Source organism: Calonectris borealis, chromosome 36 (assembly GCF_964195595.1).
Source record: "Calonectris borealis chromosome 36, bCalBor7.hap1.2, whole genome shotgun sequence".
NCBI classification, from domain to species: Eukaryota; Metazoa; Chordata; class Aves; order Procellariiformes; family Procellariidae; genus Calonectris; species Calonectris borealis.
Window position 1 is genome coordinate 573619 of NC_134347.1, and position 14355 is coordinate 587973.

Sequence of the window (14355 nt, forward strand, 5' to 3'; positions counted from 1 at the left end):
TGTCTCTGTCCCCAACGCTGTTGTCACCCTCCTGCCCTTGTCCCTGTCCCCTCTCCGTCCTCTTCCCCCGCCATGTCCCATCCTGTCCCTGTCCCCAACCCTGTCCTCCCTGTCCCCTCTATCCTTGTCCCCTCTCCCCCCACCCCTGTCCCCACCATTGTCCCCATGTCCCCCCCCGCGGTCACTCCAGGGGTACGGGGGGGTTGTCACGTCGGGGGACCCCAGGCATCTGGGGTGACGCCACCTGCCCTGTCCCCGCAGCCTCCTGTCCCCGAGGTGCCACCGTCCCCGGGTGATGGCAGCGAGGCCGAAGGGCCGCGGAAGGGGGAGGAGGAGGAGGGACCCGGCCAGCGGGAGCCCGAGGCCGAAGGGCCCCCGGCCCGCGAGGAGCGAGCAGGTGAGACCCCCCCACTCCGGGCACCCCGGGGAGACCCCCCCACCCCGGGCACCCCGGGGACCCAGGCGTTCGGGTGCCCCCCCAAATCCCTCCAGGGGACCCAGGCGTTCGGGTGCGCCCCCCCCAAATGCCTCCAGGGGACCCAGGTGTCTGGGTGCCCCCCACCCAGTCCCTCCAGTGGACCCAGGTGTCAGGGTGCCCCCCAAATCCCTCCGGGGGACCCAGGTGTCAGGGTGCCCCCCCCAATCCCTCCAGGGGACCCAGACATCTGGGTGCCCCCCCGAATCCCTCCAGGGGACCCAGGTGTCCAGGTGCCCCCCACCCAATCCCTCCGGGGGACCCAGGCATTCGGGTGCCCCCCGCAAACCTCCAGGGGACCCAGGTGTCAGGGTGCCCCCCAAATCCCTCCGGGGGACCCAGGTGTCAGGGTGCCCCCCCCAATCCCTCCAGGGGACCCAGACATCTGGGTGCCCCCCCAAATCCCTCCGGGGGACCCAGGTGTCCAGGTGCCCCCCACCCAATCCCTCTGGGGGACCCAGGCATTCGGGTGCCCCCCGCAAATCTCCAGGGGACCCAGGTGTCAGGGTGCCCCCCCCCAAATCCCTCCAGGGGACCCAGGTGTCAGGGTGCCCCCCAAATCCCTCCGGGGGACCCAGGTGTCAGGGTGCCCCCCCAAATCCCTCCAGGGGACCCAGGTGTCCAGGTGCCCCCCACCCAATCCCTCCAGGGGACCCAGGCATTCAGGTGCCCCCCGCAAATCTCCAGGGGACCCAGGTGTCAGGGTGCCCCCCAAATCCCTCCAGGGGACCCAGGTGTCAGGGTGCCCCCCAAATCCCTCCAGGGGACCCAAGTGTCCAGGTGCCCCCTACCCAGTCCCTCCGGGGGACCCAGGCATTTGGGTGCCCCCCACCCCAAATGTCTCCAGGGGACCCAGGCGTTTGGGTGCCCCCCCCCAAATCCCTCCAGGGGACCCAGGTGTCAGGGTGCCCCCTACCCAGTCCCTCCGGGGGACCCAGGCATTTGGGTGCCCCCCCCAAATCCCTCTGGGGGACCCAGGTGTCCGAGCAGCCCTGTCCCCCCCTGCAGGCGCCGAGGCCGAGAAGGGTCCCGGGGGAGAAAAGGGCGACGAGAAACCCCCCGAGGAGGAGCCCAAGGAGCGGCTGGGGGACCCTGACCCCAAACGAGGTACCCGGGGGCGGGGCTTGACTGCAGGGGTGGGGCCTAGCCCACCCAGGGCTGTGGCCAAGCCAGAGGGGGCGGGGCTTAAGCAAAGGGCCGCGCCTGGAGCGCTCGGCTTTTAATCTTGTTGCGTTCACTCTGAAGCCTACTGATGGCTGCGAATGTTTTCCTGCTTACTGAAGGGGGGCTGAGGGTGGTTTGGGGGGGCCGGAGGGGGGTTGCAACATGGCGCTGACCCCCGTGTGTCCCCCCCCCACGCCCCCGCGCAGAGGAGGTGAAGGCTGAGAAGGAGCCCAAGCTGGAAGTGCGCGCCAACGGCCGGCGGGACGACAAGGCCGAGAAGCCGCGCTTCATGTTCAACATCGCCGACGGCGGCTTCACGGGTGAGTGGGTGACGGGGGCGGGGAGGGGGCACGGGGAGGGGACACGCCAGGGTTCCCGCTTACCTCGCCGCCCCCCGCCCCCCCCCTCCCCAATTGCGCAGAGCTGCACACGCTGTGGCAGAACGAGGAGCGCGCCGCCATCTCCTCGGGGAAGCTCAACGAAATCTGGCACCGGCGCCACGACTACTGGCTGCTGGCCGGCATCGTCCTGTATCCTTCCGGCACGCCAGGGTCCCCCCCCCGGCACACCGGGGTGCCCCCCCGGCACTCCTGGGTCCCCCCATTACACATCAGGGTCCCCCCCCGGCACTGCTGGGTGCCCCCCCAGCACTTCTGGGTCCCCCCTGGCACACCGGGGTCCCCCTGTGGCACTCCTGGGTGCCCCCCAGCACTCCTGGGTCCCCCCATTACACATCAGGGTCCCCCCCCGGCACTGCTGGGTGCCCCCCAAGCACTTCTGGGTCCCCCCTGGCACACCGGGGTCCCCCTGCGGCACTCCTGGGTGCCCCCCCAGCACTCCTGGGTGCCCCCCCGGCACACCGGGGTCCCCCTGTGGCACTCCTGGGTGCCCCCCCAGCACTTCTGGGTCCCCCCTGGCACACCAGAGTCCCCCCGCGGCACTCCTGGGTGCCCCCCAGCACTCCTGGGTCCCCCCATTACACATCGGGGTCCCCCCCCAGCACTCCTGGGTGCCCCCCCGGCACGCCAGGTCCCTCCGTGGCACACTGGGGTCCCCCCCCAGCACTCCTGGGGGCCCCCCAGCACTCCTGGGTCCCCCCTGGCACACCAGAGTCCCCCTGCGGCACTCGTGGGTGCCCCCCCAGCACTTCTGGGTGCCCCCTGGCACACCGGGGTCCCCCTGCGGCACTCCTGGGTGCCCCCCCGGCACGTCAGGGTCCCCCCTGGCACACTGGGGGCCCCCCCCAGCACACCGGGGTCCCCCGCAGCACCCCTGGGTGCCCCCCAGCACTCCTGGGTCCCCCCCCGGGTGCTGTCATCCTCCCCAGGGCTGGTGGCAGTGGCAGCACCAAGGAGGGTGACACCAGGGTGGGGGTGACCTAGGAGCGGGTGACGTGAGGGCGGTGGTGATGTTGGGGACAGTGGTGATGGTGACACTGGGAATAGTCCTCAGGGGGAGGTGATGTTGGGGACACGGTGACACGGTGGCAGTCCTTCGTGAACAGCCACGACTCCATGTGCTGGCGGGTGTGACCTGGGCGGGGCTGAGGGTAACCTCGGTGATCCGGTGACGGTGACACGGTGACACGGTGACAGTCTTTAGCGCACAGCCACAGTTCTGTGCGCTGAACAGGGATGACCTGGGCGGGGACAAGGGGAACGCTGGGGACAGGGTGACGCCGTGAGGGTGATGTGGTGACAGTGATGTGACAGTGACACAGCAGTGGTGACACGGTGACGGTCCTTAGCGTGGGGGAGGATGAGAGGGACGTTGGGGACAGGGTGACACAGTGATAGTGATGTGGTGATGGTTACACGGTTATGCGGCGATGGTGACACAGTGACGGTGGCATGGTGTCGGTGACACAGTAACGCGATGACAGTCCTCAGCGTGCAGCCACGGCTCCGCGTGCTGGACGGGGGGGGATGACCTGGGGGAATGAAGGGGGTGCTGGGGACACGGTGATGTGGTGACGGTGGTGACACGGTGATGGTGACATGGTGGTGACACGGTGACGGTGACGCGGTGACAGTCCTTAGCAGTGCGCTGGAGGGGGGATGACCTGAGGGGACAAGAGGGAGATGTTGGGGACAGGGTGACACGGTGATGGTGATGTGGAGATGGTGATGTAGTAACGCGGTGACGTTGTGCTGGTGACACAGTGACGCGGTGACAGTGCTTATCACGCAGCCACAGCTCCGTGCGCTGGCCATGAGGTGGTGGGGGGGAGTGAGAGGGACGTTGGGGACAGGGTGACGCGGTGACAGTGATGCGGTGACTCAGTGACGGGGAGGCAGTGGTGACGTGGTGGTGACAGTGATGTGGTGGTGACGGTGATGTGGTGACAGTCCTTAACGTGCATCCACACCTCCGAGCGCTGGCTGGGTGCTGACCTGGGGGATGCTGGGGACAAGGCGACATGGTGACGGTGACGGTGACACGGTGACACGGAGGTGGTGACGTGGCGATGGTGACGAGTTGGCAGCCCTTAGCACGCAGCCACGGCTCCGCGCGCTGGATATGGAGGGTGAGGGGGACATTGGGGACAGGGTGACACGGCGATCGTGATGCAGTGGTGACGTGTTGATGGTGACGTGGTGGCGATGGTGACGCGGTGACAGTCCTTAACGTGCATCCACGCCTCCGAGCGCTGGCTGGGTGATGACCTGGAGGGAGGACAAAGGGGATGTTGGGAACAAGGTGACGTGGTGATGGTGACAACGGTGACGTCGTGGTGGTGACACGGCGGTGGTGACGAGGTGGCAGCCCTCAGCACGCAGCCACGGCTCCGCGCACTGGGTGGAGGGGGGACGAGGGGGATGTTGGGGACAGGGTGATGTGGTGACGTGGTGACACGGTGACACGGTGACAGTCCTTAGCGTGCAGCCACGGCTACGCACGCTGGACAGGGGATGACGTGGGGGGAATGAGAGGGTTGTTGGGGACAGGGTGGCGCGGTGACGGTGACACAGTGACTGTCCTTATCACACAGCCACAGCTCCACAGGCTGGCCAGGGGGTGACCTTGAGGGGGATGAGAGGGCTGTTGGGGACAGGTTGATGCGGTGGCGACGTGGTGGTGACAGTGACGTGGTGGTGACGGTGACGTGGTGGTGACAGTCCTTAACATGCATCCAACCTTCGCGTGCTGGCTGGGGGATGCTGGGGACAAGGTGACATGATGACAGCGATGGTGACACGGTGATGTCGGGGGGATGCCAGGGACAAGGTGACATGGTGACGGTGATGGTGACACGGTGATGTTGGGGGGATGCCGGGGACAAGGTGACATGGTGACGGTGATGGTGACACGGTGATGTCAGGGGGATGCCGGGGACAAGGTGACATGGTGACGGTGATGGTGACACGGTGATGTCGAGGGGATGCCGGGGACAAGGTGACATGGTGACGGTGATGGTGACACGGTGATGTCGAGGGGATGCCGGGGACAAGGTGACATGGTGACGGTGATGGTGACGCGGTGATGTCGGGGGGATGCCGGGGACAAGGTGACATGGTGACGGTGATGGCGACGCGGTGATGGTGACGCGGCGGTGGTGACGAGGCGGCAGCCTTTAGCACGCAGCCACGGCTCCGTGCGCTGGATGTGGGGGGTGAGGGGACCGTTAGGGACGGGGTGACGTGGGGATGGGGTGACGCAGGGACGGGGGTGACGCGGTGACACGGTGACAGTCCTTAGCGCGCAGCCACGGCTACGCGCGCTGGACGGACATCCAGAACGACGGCGCCTTCGGGGTCATCAACGAACCCTTCAAGGGCGAAGCCTCCAAGGGGAACTTCCTCGAGATGAAGAACAAGTTCCTCGCACGCCGCTTCAAGGTGAGCGCACGAGGGGCTCGCACGAGGGGCTCGCACGAGGGGCTCGCGCTAAGGTTGGGCTCGTGCAAGGGGCTCGCACGAGGGCGGCTTTCACGCCGGGGGTCTGCTCCCTCGCACCGGGGGCACGCTCGAGGGCTGCGCTTGCACGAGGGCTGCGCGCGTGTGAGTGTGGCGCTCGCACGAGGATTTTGCACGAGGGCCGGGCTCACGTGAGGGCTGGGCTTGCACGAGGGTCTGGGCACAAGAGGTTCTTGCACAAGTGCCCAAGCAGGGGGGAGGTGGCCATGGAAAGGGGGCGGGGCTTGCACGTGGGCTGCGCACGAGAGGGTGAGGCTTGACCAATGAGGGGCCTCGTGCAAGAGGCTTGCGGGGGAGGAGGGTGGGTGGTCAGACCAGCATTGGGTGCCCGGACACCTGGGTGCTCTATGCGATGGGTGAGGTCGGAGTTGGGTGCCCAGATCTTGGGTGCTCTCTGGGAATTGTTGAGGTGTGAGGTCAGAGTTGGGTGCCCAGATGCCTGGGTGCTCTAAGGGATGGGTGAGGTCGGAGTTGGGTGCCTGGACGCCTGGGTCCTCAAAGTGATGGGTGAGGTTGGAGTTGGGTGCCCAGATGCCTGGGTGCTCTAAGGGATGGGTGAGGTCAGAGTTGGATGCCCAAATCTTGGGTGCTCTCTGGGAATTGTTGAGGTGTGAGGTCAGAGTTGGGTGCCCAGATCTTGGGTGCTCTCTGGGAATTGTTGAGGTGTGAGGTCAGAGTTGGGTGCCCAGATGCCTGGGTGCTCTAAGGGATGGGTGAGGTCAGAGTTGGGTGCCTGGATGCCTGGGTCCTCAAAGTGATGGGTGAGGTTGGAGTTGGGTGCCCAAATGCCTGGGTGCTCGAAGTGATGGGTGAGGTTGGAGTTGGGTGCCTGGACGCCCGGGTCCTCAAAGTGATGGTTGAGGTTGGAGTTGGGTGCCCAGATGCCTGGGTGCTCTAAGCAATGGGTGAGGTCAGAGTTCGGTGCCCAGATCCTGGGTCCTCTCTGGGAATTGTTGAGGTGTGAGGTCGGAGTTGGGTGCCTGGACGCCTGGGTCCTCTCTGGGCGTTGTTGAGGTGTGAGGTCATAGGTGGGTGCCCAGATGCCTGGGTGCTCTAAGCGATGGGTGAGGTCAGAGTTGGGTACCTGGACGCCTGGGTCCTCGAAGTGATGAGTGAGGTCAGAGTTGGGTGCCCGGACGCTTGGGTGCTCTAAACGATGGGTGAGGTCGGAGTTGGGTGCCTGGATGCCTGGGTGCTCTCTGGACACTGTTGAAGTGTGAGGTCAGAGTTGGGTGCCCGGGTCCTCTAAGCAATGGGTGAGGTTAGAGTTGGGTGCCCGGGTCCTCTAAGCAATGGGTGAGGTTAGAGTTGGGTGCCCGGGTCCTCTAAGCAATGGGTGAGGTTAGAGTTGGGTGCCCGGGTCCTCTAAGCAATGGGTGAGGTTAGAGTTGGGTGCCCGGGTCCTCTAAGCGATGGGTGAGGTTAGAGTTGGGTGCCCGGGTCCTCTAAGCAATGGGTGAGGTTAGAGTTGGGTGCCCGGACGCCTGGGTCCTCTCTGGGCATTGTTGAGGTATGAGGTCGTAGGTGGGTGCCCAGATGCCTGGGTGGTCTACGTGATGGGTGAGGTCAGAGTTGGGTGCCCAGATGCCCGGGTGCTCTAAGCGATGGGTGAGGTCAGAGTTGGGTGCCCAGACGCCCGGGTGCTCTAAGCGATGGGTGAGGTCAGAGTTGGATGCCCAGATCTTGGGTGCTCTCTGGGAATTGTTGAGGTGTGAGGTCAGAGTTGGGTGCCCAGATGCCTGGGTGCTCTAAGCGATGGGTGAGGTTGGAGTTGGGTGCCCAGATGCCTGGGTGCTCTAAGCGATGGGTGAGGTCGGAGTTGGGTGCCCAGACCCCTGGGTGCTCTAAGCGATGGGTGAGGTCAGAGTTGGGTGCCCAGATGCCTGGGTGCTCTAAGCGATGGGTGAGGTTGGAGTTGGGTGCCCAGACCCCTGGGTGCTCTAAGCGATGGGTGAGGTCGGAGTTGGGTGCCCAGACGCCTGGGTCCTCTAAGCGATGGGTGAGGTTGGAGTTGGGTGCCCAGACGCCTGGGTGCTCTACGTGATGGGTGAGGTCAGAGTTGGATGCCCAGATCTTGGGTGCTCTCTGGGAATTGTTGAGGTGTGAGGTCAGAGTTGGGTGCCCAGACCCCTGGGTCCTCTAAGCGATGGGTGAGGTCGGAGTTGGGTGCCCACACCCCTGGGTCCCCTCCGCCACCCCTCTCCCTTCCTCCCACCCCCCCCCTTCCCCCAGCTACTGGAGCAGGCGCTGGTGATCGAGGAGCAGCTCCGTCGCGCCGCCTACCTGAACATGACGCAGGACCCCAGCCACCCCGCCATGGCCCTCAACACCCGCTTCGCCGAGGTCGAGTGCCTGGCCGAGAGCCACCAGCACTTGTCCAAGGAGTCGCTGGCGGGCAACAAGCCCGCGAACGCCGTCCTGCACAAGGGTAAGAGGCGGGTGGGCCGGCGCGCCCGGCGCGGACGCCCCGTGTAGCGCCTCGCACCTCTGTACCGCGCTCTCAATCATTAAAGTGGGGTTCTCCTCCCAACCGGCTCCCGGTGTATCCTTGCTCTGCGTGTGCTTTCTGGCGGCCGGAGGCGGGGAGGGGGGGGAATTGGGGCGGGGGGGGCAAAGGGGGTGCAGGGGGGGGTGGCGGGGCAGCTGCTGGAAGGTCCCCGAGGGTTTTTTTTTTTTTTTTTCCCGGGGGTGCGAGTAAACTCGGAGTAAACTCGGAGTAAGCTCGGAGTAAGCTCGGAGTAAGGCAGGGTGTGGATTTAGGGCGGCCAAGGGGTTCCGGGGTGCGTTGAGGAGCAGGCGGGTGCCTCTGTCGCTTTGCGCTAAGACGTTATCTGCTGAGTATCCGTAGTGTAAGTCTGGAGTATGTCACTAGTATGTCGCATGTACTTCTGCGGTATGTCACGCATTTCCCGGGAGTCTTTTGGGGGCATGGAAGGAGTATATTCGGAGTATCCCGGTAGCCAGAGTATCCCGGTAGCCAGAGTATCCCGGTAGCCAGAGTATCCCTGGTGCATGTAATGAGTAAACCTGGAGTAACGCTGATGTACGGAGGGGGAGTCCCCGCTTGCTTTGCCCGGAGTATCCCTTGGGGCACGGGCGCTATTTTCCCAGAGTATTTAATGAGTAAGCCTGGAGTAAGAATGAGTATTTAATGGTGCTACTTTCCCAGAGTATTTAATGAGTAAGCCAGAGGAACGTGCCGAGTAAGCCCAGAGTATCTTTAATGTCTTTGCCAGCGGAGTGAGCGATGAGGATCATTGGTGTAGGCTGATGGATCTCTGGGGTCCGGAGGATCTCGGGGGCTGAGTATCCCCAGAGTATCGGTGACGTAGCCCTGAGCAGGAGCAAGTGATGAGGACGCCCGGAGTATCTCTGGTGTGGTTGTAGAGTGGACCTGGAGTATCTCTGGTGTATCCGAGGAGTATACCTGGAGTATCTTTGGTGTGTCTAAGGAGTATATCCGGAGTATCTCCGGAGTGCTGACGGAGTATCCAGAGTGGCGAAGGAGCGTACCCAGAGTATCTCTGGTGTATCGACGGAATGTGCCCAGGGTGACTAAGGAGTAGACCCCGAGTATCTCAGGTGTGGCTAAACGTTATACCTGGAGGAGCTCTGGTGTGTCTAGGGAGAATTGAAGGAGTATGTCTGGAGTATCCCCGGTGTAGCTACAGCGTAGACCCTCACGTGCCTAAGCGATATGCTTGGAGTATCTCTGGTGTCTCTAAAAGCGTAGCCGGAGTATCTCCGGTGTGTCTAGCCAGTAGACCTGGAGTATGTAAGGAGTATCTCCAGAGTATCTCCGGTGTGTCTAAGGAGTATCTCCAGAGTATCTCTGGTGTGTCTAGCCAGTAGACCTGGAGTATGTAAGAAGTATCTCCAGAGTATCTCCGGTGTGTCTAAGGAGTATCTCCAGAGTATCTCCGGTGTGTCTAGCCAGTAGACCTGGAGTATGTAAGGAGTATCTCCAGAGTATCTCCGGTGTGTCTAAGGCGTATGCCCAGAGCGTAAAGAGTAAACCTGAAGTATCTCCGGTGTGTCTAGAGAAGATACCCCCGAGTAAATAGGATAACCCGAGTATCTCCGGTGTGGTTAAGGAGTAGACCTGGAGTACCTCCAGCGTACTCAAGGCTGGTACCCGGAGTACCGCTGAGCCCTCCCACCCCGCAGCATGCCCCCCGCTCCCCGCGTAGGTGCATCCCCCGAGTATCCCTCGAGTAGCTCTCCGGCTTCCCTTCCCTCTTCCCCACTCCCCCCCCCCGACGTGAGTATCTCCACCCCCTTCCCTGTAGCCTCGGAGTAACCTATGAGTAACCTATGAGTAACCTATGAGTAAGCTGTGAGTAGGCGCGGGGCGGCCCCCCGGCGCTGACGGGCCCCCCCCCGCCCCTCTTTCTCTCTCTCTCCCCGGCGCCAGTGCTGAACCAGCTGGAGGAGCTGCTGAGTGACATGAAGGCGGACGTCACCCGCCTCCCCGCCACCCTCTCCCGCATCCCCCCCATCGCCGCCCGCCTCCAGATGTCGGAGCGCAGCATCCTCAGCCGCCTCGCCAGCAAGGGCACCGAGAGCCACCCCCCGCCCGTAAGTCACAGCCACCCCCCCACCTTGGGGACGTCCCCCTCCCCGCCCCCGCCTTTGGGGACATCATTTCCCTGGGGTGGTCCTCACCCTGGGGACAGCCTTCACCTTGGGGACAGCCCGTCTTGGGGACATCCCGTCCTGGGGACATCCCGCATTTTGGGGACGTTTCTTGGGGACAACCCTGCTTTGGGGACAGCCTTTTCTTGGGGACATGCCCCTGCCTTGGGGACAGCCTTCACCCTGGGGACATCCCGTCCTTTGGGGACGTTTCTTGGGGACAACCCTGCCTTGGGGACAGCCTTTTTTTGGGGACATGCCCCTGCCCTGGGGACATCCCGTCCTGGGGACATCCCACACTTTGGGGACGTTTCTTGGGGACAACTCTGCTTTGGGGACATGCCCCTGCCCTGGGGACATCCCGTCCTGGGGACATCCCACACTTTGGAGACGTTTCTTGGGGACAACCCTGCCTTGGGGACATCCTTTTTTTGGGGACATCCTTTTTCTGGGGACATGCCCCTGCCTTGGGGACAGCCTTCACCCTGGGGACATCCCGTCCTGGGGACATCCCACACTTTGGAGACGTTTCTTGGGGACAACCCTGCCTTGGGGACATCCTTTTCTTGGGGACATCCTTTTTTTGAGGCCGTGCCCCCAACTTGGGGACATCCCTCACCTTAAGGATATCCCACCTTGGGGACATCCCACCTTGGGGACATCCCTTCTTGGGGACACCTTTTCCTTGGGGACATCTCTCACTTTGGGGACATCCCCTGCCTTGCGGGACAGTCCCCCCACTTGGGGGTCAGACCGCCTTGGGGACATCCTTCACACTTTGGGGGCACCCCCTCGCCTTGGGGACATCCTTCACACTTTGGGGGCACCCCCTCGCCTTGGGGACATCCTCAGCCTTGGGGACATCCCTTCCCTGGGGACCCCCCCTTCCATCAGGGCCCCCCCCCCCCCACCGAGGGGACCGTTACCTGCCTGCCCTGGGGACCCAGACTGGGGACACCCTGCCCCAGGGCCACCCTCTTGGGGACATCCCCGGCTTGGGAACACCCTCAGCCCTGGGGACACGCGGGGACACCCCACCCGTGGGGACACCCACCTCGGGGAGCCCCATCCAGGCCTCTCCTCTGGATGTCCCCCCATCCTGGGTGGCAACAGTTTAGGGGGGGGCGGTGACAGTGGTGTCCCCATCTCTCCAGACCTTCCCGCCGGGGCCCTATGCCACCCCCCAGAGCTATGGGGGCACCTTTGGGACCCCCCCGGCCGGAGCCCTCCCCCCTGGAGGGGCCAACTACAGCCAGATGCCGCCTGGCTCCTTCATCACCGGTGAGCACCCGCACGCCTGGGCCCATGGGTGGGGGGCACCCGCACGCCTGGGCCCATGGGTGGGGGGCACCCGCACGCCTGGGCCCATGGGTGGGGGGCACCCCAATGCCTGGGTCCATGGGTGGGGGGCACCCGCACGCCTGGGTCCATGGGTGGGGGGCACCAGGACACCTGGGTCCGTGGGTGGGGGGCACCAGGACACCTGAGTCCGTGGGTGGGGGTGTCGGGGTGCCAGGGTCCATCAGAGAGGGACACCTGGGCCCATGGGTGGGGGGCACCCCAATGCCTGGGTCCATGGGTGGGGGGCACCAGGACACCTGGGTCCATGGGTGGGGGTGTCGGAGTGCCAGGGTCCATCAGAAAGGGACACCTGGGCCCATGGGTGGGGGGCACCCGCACGCCTGGGCCCATGGGTGGGGGGCACCCCAATGCCTGGGTCCATGGGTGGGGGGCACCCGCACGCCTGGGTCCATGGGTGGGGGGCACCCCAACGCCTGGGTCCATGGGTTGAGGAGCACCTGGACACCTGGGTCCATGGGTGGGGGTGTCTGAATGCTTGGGTCCATGGATGGGGGGCACCCAGGCGCCTGGGTCCATGGGTGGGGGGGCACCCAGACGCCTGGGTCCATGGGTGGGGGGGCACCCCGACACCTGGGTCCATGGGTGGGGGCACCCCAACGCCTGGGTCCCTGAGGGGGTGGAGTTCTCCAGATGCCTGGGTCTGCGGGAGGGTGTCATGGGTGGGGGTGGGTGGGGGTGTCTGGACCACCCCCACCCCCGGACACCTGGGTCTTCCTCCCCCCCCCCAGCCGCCGCCAACGGCCCCCCGGTGCTGGTGAAACGGGAGCGCGAGGCCGAAGGGCCGGAGAAGAAGGAGCCGCGCGGGGGCGAGGTCATCTGCATCGACGACTGAGGTGGGGGGGGCCGTGGGGGGCCCCCACCCCCGCTCCCCCACCCCGGGGCCACCCCACCCCCCCCAATCCGGGGGTGGGGGAGGGGGGCGGGCCACACTGCCAGAAATGCCTCGTTTCACCCTAAAATCCAGTGCAGGGGTGGGGCAGCACCCAGGGGTGGGGGTTTTTTGGGGGGGGGGGGTGTGACGAGGACCACTGCAACTATAAATATGAATATATATATATATCCCCGGTGGCGGGGGGGACCCCGGTGTCCGGGTGGCCCCGGTGTCGTCCCCGGGGTCCCCCGATGTCCCCAGGGCCCCCCCCTCCCCCGGGGCTCGGGCACTTGTTTAACCGCAGCAGAATAAAACCCGGTTCCTTGGCTACGGCACCCGGCTCCGCTCGTCCCTCGGCGTCACCGTCACCCATGGGGACGGCAACCGTGTGGCCACCCGCGCCGCTGTGGGGACGGTCACCTGTCACCGTCATAGGGATGGCCGTGGGGATGGTGGCCACAGCGGGTGTGGGGATGGCCACTGGCACAGTCATGGGGACGGCTACCGTCATGGCCACCATGGGAATGGTCAACCGTGTGATCGTGGCTACCAGCATGGTCATGGGGATGGCCACTGGCACAGTCATGGGGATGGCTACCGTCATGGCCACCATGGGAATGGTCAACCGTGTGATCGTGGCTACCAGCATGGTCATGGGGATGGCCACTGGCACAGTCATGGGGATGGCTACCGTCATGGCCACCATGGGAATGGTCAACCGTGTGATCGTGGCTACCAGCGTGGTCATGGGGATGGTCACCAGCATGGTCAAGACCACTGGCCATGGCCACTTGTGTCACCATGGGGATGGCCACTGGTTTGCTACCGGCACTGCCATGGGGACCATCATCCCTGTGGTCACGGTCATAGGGATGGTCATGGCCACTGTCAAGGTCATGGGGACAGTCGCCGGCGTGTAGTGCCATGGGGATGATCACCAGCAGGGTCATGATCACTGGCATGGTCATAGGGATGGCCACCAGCCCCCATGGCCACTGGCCACCTGCACTGGTCATGGCCACTTGCATGGTGACGGTGATGGCCACCAGCCATGGCAGCCTGTGCCACCATGGGGGCAGTCATCAGCACAGCCATGGCCACCAGCGTAGCCCTGGTGGCAGTCACAGCTATGGTGGTGGCCATGGCCACCAGCAGAGTCATGGGGACGGCACAGCCATGGTGACCAGCATGACTGCGGTGACATCACGGGGAGAGTCATCACGGCCATGGTGACTTAACGCCCTTTGGGGACATTGTGAGTGTTCTGGGGACATCGTGAGCCCTTTTGGGGACACGGTGTGACAGCTGGCTCCTGTCTGGAGGGACGGAGGGAGGGATGGAGGGACAAGGACGAGGGGATGGGCAGAGGGACAGATGGAAGGACAAGGATGGAGGGATGGATGGAGGGACGAGGGGACAGAGACACAGAGGGACAGACGGACGAGGGGAGGATGGAGGAAGGGAAGGGGGGGGTCCTGTCCAAGTGGGATGGTCCTGGGGACCTCCAGGGGTCCTGTCCCAGTGGGATGGTCCTGGGGACCTCCTGGGGTCCTGTCCCGGTGGGATGGTCCTGGGGACCTCCTGGGGTCCTGTCCCAGTGGGATGGTCCTGGGGACCTCCTGGGGTCCTGTCCCGGTGGGATGGTCCTGGGGACCTCCTGGGGTCCTGTCCCAGTGGGATGGTCCAACTGGGATTCTTCCCTGCTCTGGTGGGAGGGGGGAGAGAATTGGAAGAGTAAAAGTGAAAAAACTCGTGGGTTGGGATAAAGAGAGTTTAATAATTGAAATGGAATAAAGTAAAATAGTAATAGTAATAATAATAATAATAGTAATAATAGTAATAATAGTAATAATAATAAAGAACATACAAAGCAAGTGATGCACGATGCAACTGCTCACCACCCACCGACCGATGCCCAGCCAATCCCCGAG

The 14355-nt window shown here is 64.2% G+C and overlaps 1 protein-coding gene and 1 long non-coding RNA gene across 7 annotated transcripts in view; both read left to right on the forward strand.

Moving 5' to 3' along the window:
- The window catches only part of CHD3 (chromodomain helicase DNA binding protein 3), an 85470-nt gene extending 72711 nt beyond the window's left edge, over positions 1-12759 (forward strand). For all 3 annotated transcript variants that reach the window (XM_075135034.1, XM_075135035.1, XM_075135036.1), the window contains 9 exons: positions 262-397; positions 1484-1582; positions 1846-1959; positions 2061-2169; positions 5346-5478; positions 7789-7984; positions 9971-10134; positions 11346-11472; positions 12282-12759. In XM_075135034.1, the coding sequence (XP_074991135.1) occupies positions 262-397; positions 1484-1582; positions 1846-1959; positions 2061-2169; positions 5346-5478; positions 7789-7984; positions 9971-10134; positions 11346-11472; positions 12282-12385 (1182 nt within the window). In that variant the 3' untranslated portion in view covers positions 12386-12759. The remainder of the gene's footprint in view (positions 1-261; positions 398-1483; positions 1583-1845; positions 1960-2060; positions 2170-5345; positions 5479-7788; positions 7985-9970; positions 10135-11345; positions 11473-12281) is intronic.
- Positions 5485-7772, forward strand: LOC142074424 (uncharacterized). Of its 4 annotated transcripts, none has more exons than XR_012670608.1 (5): positions 5485-6116; positions 6227-6625; positions 7122-7217; positions 7273-7608; positions 7664-7772. It is a non-coding gene; the product is annotated as an uncharacterized LOC142074424 (long non-coding RNA). The 4 variants fall into 4 exon arrangements; XR_012670610.1 differs by having other exon boundaries at positions 7122-7169; XR_012670611.1 differs by having other exon boundaries at positions 6419-6625.
- Positions 12760-14355: the final 1596 nt, after the last annotated feature.